Source organism: Triticum dicoccoides, chromosome 7A (genome assembly GCF_002162155.2).
Source record: "Triticum dicoccoides isolate Atlit2015 ecotype Zavitan chromosome 7A, WEW_v2.0, whole genome shotgun sequence".
NCBI classification, from domain to species: domain Eukaryota; kingdom Viridiplantae; phylum Streptophyta; class Magnoliopsida; order Poales; family Poaceae; genus Triticum; species Triticum dicoccoides.
In genome coordinates this window covers 260,831,050-260,835,489 of record NC_041392.1, presented here as the reverse complement: position 1 = coordinate 260,835,489, position 4,440 = coordinate 260,831,050, and the positions used below count along the sequence as shown (strand labels likewise).

At 47.4% G+C, this 4,440-nt stretch overlaps 1 protein-coding gene across 1 annotated transcript; it reads right to left on the bottom strand.

The window, feature by feature from the left end:
* Positions 1 to 285: 285 nt before the first annotated feature.
* LOC119331097 (uncharacterized protein At4g15970-like) lies at positions 286 to 2,637 on the bottom strand. Its single transcript, XM_037604276.1, has 3 exons — positions 2,406 to 2,637; positions 1,135 to 1,506; positions 286 to 1,043 (listed from the first exon to the last, which is right to left on the bottom strand). Exons 1-3 carry the CDS (start codon positions 2,634 to 2,636, stop codon positions 555 to 557), a joined length of 1,092 nt encoding a protein of 363 aa, XP_037460173.1. The 5' UTR covers position 2,637; the 3' UTR covers positions 286 to 554.
* Positions 2,638 to 4,440: the final 1,803 nt, after the last annotated feature.

Sequence of the window (4,440 nt, the reverse complement as noted above, 5' to 3'; positions counted from 1 at the left end):
TCAAGATTTAAGAGAAGAAGGCCAAGCTCAAAGAGAAGAAGGTTAAGATCACAACCTCTTCCAAGGATTCGAAGATGAAGGAGTTGGATGATGATGCAAGGATGATCGTGCAAGCCACCTGTTTTAGAATGTTGAAGCACTTGAAGAATCAGCTGGAGACTGTGAAGCGGACGAGAAGGAGGCGAAGACAGAATGAGCGTGGAGGCTTTGATATCAGTCTTACAGGGCAAAAGATCCCGTAGATAAAGACCGTGTTCGATTTAGAGCCGGAGGTGCCTTAACATAAAAATCCACCGCAATCCACTCTACTAGCATGATTTAATCAAGCACAGTACATACATTTTTCTTACATTCGCCTATCAGTAAACACGTACTACGTAGTATGTAAATCCGACGTTGTAAAATACACCAAACATGCAGCGAACTCCTATAACATCAATCTCAACTCGGGTAAAAACCAGCCAGGCAGCCACTGCCACGTAGAAACAAGGACAAGGACACGACGTGTAATTCGATGGATCATTCCAGCAGCCGCTGATGCGGCGCCAGCTCCGTCAGCGGATGCACCTGCCGGGCCTGGTCCACTGGAAGCCTCCCACGCGCCGGTCCTCGGGCGGCGCCGCCGTGTAGTTCCTCCAGTCCCTGAGCACGTTCCTGAGGTCGTGCACCTTGTTGGCGAGGCCGGTGCAGCAGTTGGCGTGCAGCGTGCACACCCTGCCCATGTCGCCGCTCAGCTGGCAGAAGCCGCCGCAGTGCGCCGTGTCCAGGAACTGCATCCGCACGCCGGAGCGCCGGCTCAGCTCCCTCTGCGCCCGCCCCAGGATCTCCTGCTCGTTGGTCCCCGCCGGGAACCTGCGCCGCGCGCGCCGCCACCGCCGGTAGAACTCCAGCGTCCGGTTCGCCGACCTCACGTACAGGAACCCGCCGTTGGGCCGGTTCCCCATGCTCTCCGGGTCCCCGTTGAAGAAGTCGCTCGCGATGGCCACGTCCGACGTGATGGCGATGTGCCGCAGCGGGTTCCGGAACCACATGATGTCGATGTCCTGAACGAATGAAACACCAAACACCTAAATGGTAAGTATAGATTGCACCGGCGGTCCGTAGACATGCACCGGCGGTGGCGCGCGCACGTACCGTGAAGAGGAAGTTGAAGCCGAGCTCGAGGATGGTCTGCTGGAACCGGTTCCTGCCCCACATCATGTCCAGGTAGTCCTTGGTCATGAAGTGCTTCTCGCCGCTGTAGTCCACGGCGCCCGGGGAGCGACGGAGGAGGTAACAGTGCCGGTGCACCGACCGGCACCGCCGGAGCGCGCCGGGGTCGACGGCCACGATGAGGACGTGGTCCAGCAGGTGCGCCGTGCCCTCGCCCACCCGGAAGCTCTCCAGGAAGAGGTCCAGGAGGGACCCCGGCGCGGCGTACGCCTGGTTGATGGACGTCATGATCACCGTGCCGTCCTCCATGGATGCGTTCTTCAGCACCTCTGCCAGCTCTGTCAATGCTTTCGTCTGCATAGGGAAATAATTGAGATGCCGCAAATGAGATGATAGTAAATGATTTTGACTTGAATAATCCAGAAACAGATGGTCTAGTCATCATTGGAATTTTAGCTTAGAAGTTCACGTAAAATCTCTTATCTGGTGATTGAAATCATTTTATCACAAGCCTTCTTGGACATTAGGCGCATATTCGTTGCCTCGCAGGTCAGGTTCAGCTTTAGGGCTTTTGGGATCCGAATATTACAAGCCCTATCTGAAGGCAGTCTTGGAAAATTAGCATCACCATGCAGTTGTTTACTTTTAGCAAAACTGTTTTAGAAATAACATTTTAAGCTCCATTAAGGCCAAATAGGTATATGAGGCATTACATTGGACATGGATTCACAGAGTGCAGATATAGCTGGGAATCTAGGAGAAAATCAAGGGAGTCAATAGATGTGCTTCTACACTCCTACAGCAATGGACATAGCCAAATTTGATCATGTAACTTAGCAGGCGAAAAAGGAACTGCATTTTCAGCTCTGGTTAATAAGGCAGAAATCATCACTGTAGTTTTCTCTTCTGTTCAATTTTGTTCACACTTTTGTTTCCAAAAAAAGGACACTCTCCAGTCTTCATTCATACCACGTAGTTACTCAATTAGCATTAATGCGCATGATCAAATTTTATTTCTACCTTATTGACGCATCACCGAAAATAAACAACTTGTGCCGTGCCAAAAGGACAGTACAACATGATTACACTACATGTTTCCTACGGTCAAAATTAGATCACAAGTTTGCACTTCTTTTCTTGCAAGATCAAACTCTCAGTATTTTAGAAAAACGAAGGTAAACAATGAGGGTGGAAAAATGGAAGCAAACGTATTCGACAAGAACAACAAGAATAAGAAGTAGAGGATCACTGACCTTGGGGTTGGGGGTCGGCTGAGTACCATTGCCCCATAAGGCCAGGGCGGAGGGCCGCCAGTTCACATCCAGAGCAGCATTGAGGAAGACCAACGCAGCTGTCAACGCCGCGCCAAGGAGGAAGGTGGTGACTGGGAGGAGCTTCTTCATGTCCCCTCTCATCTTGTAGGTCATGTTCTTGCTGCTCCTAATTTGATATTGGGACGCATCATCATCAGAGAAGAACGCCATGTTTGCATGGCAGGTGTATGGTTCTAAAACTAGTAGCACCACACTATATATAGTGCACTTGGTGGCACATTTAATCTTTCTTCGGTTGTTCTGCTCTGTGTTTGTGGAGGTTTATGGAACGTTAGGCTGTAGATTAAGGTGTCTGAGTTGGAATAATAGTGCCGAAGATTTGCTCTAATGCCTACTTTTTCCAACGATGCAGATTAAGGGCTGTGGGAATTTGTGAACCTGAAGCCTGAGGGAATTGAAACTGGAAGTGAAGGAACGGAAAAGAATATGCTAACCAAACCCAAACATACAAGCAAATTGTTCTGTGCTATGCCAAAGGATCAATCAAAGTATGGCAACTTTGATTCACTCACTTTACAAAATATCACACCTATCAAAGTACACTTCTGTTAAGTTTACTCGGTTCAATCGTAAAGAGACATGATTGGGAAAATTCAATCCAGTGTGAGGATGCCATGTGGCAACGTGTCTAGTTACAAAGTTCCAAAAAGTTTAAATGTACCTTTTGCAAAGTTTACTATTCCGCGTGGAAGATATTTTCCACGTTGCAACATATATTTATAACACAGAAACTTACTCCAAAAACACATGCAGTTTGGCCACTATTTTTTAACATATATTTATAAAGTCCAATAAACATTGCATGCATATGCTGGGAAAATACTTTTGAAGAAAAAAATACGTATACATACATACATACACACACATATATATATATATATATATATATATATATATATATATACCTATATATATATATCCAATTATCCGATCCAAATATTTTTAAAAGTATTGTTGGACAAAATTTAGGATGTCTGACTGTTCTTTTAGTGCAGCTGTTGAATGATAGGAGTCGGTACAAATCTTCAGGATGGTATTGATTTTTTTCATCAAATTAGTAGGAGATGCTGGGTATTTGAATGTCAATCTTGCTTACCATACAAATTAAGAGCTGATCAAGCACCTCGATCTACTGCTTTCGGTAAACCCTACCGGACTCGCGGTAATTAATCTCTATACGCCTGAATGCAGGTAAACTAACTCGAGGGGGGAAACCGGCAATTACCAGGCGGATTGCCACGGCGAGGTGGCGCCGACGCCGCTACCCAGCAGTGAACGGCGCGTCGCCGGAGAACTCGAACGGTGACGGCGCCAGGACCACTGGTTGGTAAGTAGGAAAACAGTCGCGCCGTCTTCTTCGTCTCTGCGCGCAGTTGAGCTCTCGTGTGCCGGTGTCGCCGCCTCAAACCTCGTGATGCGTGGACGTGGACGTATGGACTGGTCAATGGATAGACGGGCCGTTCGCGAAGGATCTGGGCCGAGACTTAACGGCACATCCGGGCTTTCGCCGTCTCAGGTCTTCGCAGAACCAGCACCCAGTAAAAAATTCCCTTAAAAAAACCTAGTAAAAAAATGATACTAGCACTTACGTTACGATCTTCCTCATTCCAGTTCTGTTCACTTTTTAAACTGATTTTCTTTTTTTCTTTTTGAAGCTCGCTATAAATGTTCCACCCAGGGATCTTATCAGAAACAGCCTGCAAAATGCAGTCCGGGGGTTCGGCTAACCAAACTTTACATAAATTATTTGCCACACTATGTCTAGCTAACAAATGAGCCGCATTATTAGTAGAACGTCTAACTAAGTGACTTTCCACCTCTCCCTCAATGACAGGAGTTGCTTAACCTCTTCTACGACCGATCCCAACAAGGATAGATCCTTCTCCTTGTTGTTTAGCTTGCAAACAATCTCGCGGAAGTCCATCTCCACATGCAGGCTTCCCACGTTCAGCTC

Coding starts and splice junctions, on each gene's coding strand:
- LOC119331097 (XM_037604276.1), bottom strand. CDS start 2,636: ATGGCGTTCTTCTCTGATGATGATGCGTCCCAATATCAAATTAGGAGC. Junction 1,507..2,405: donor AGCCGACCCCCAACCCCAAG/GTCAGTGATCCT, acceptor TTCCCTATGCAG/ACGAAAGCATTGACAGAGCT. Junction 1,044..1,134: donor GCTTCAACTTCCTCTTCACG/GTACGTGCGCGC, acceptor TCATTCGTTCAG/GACATCGACATCATGTGGTT.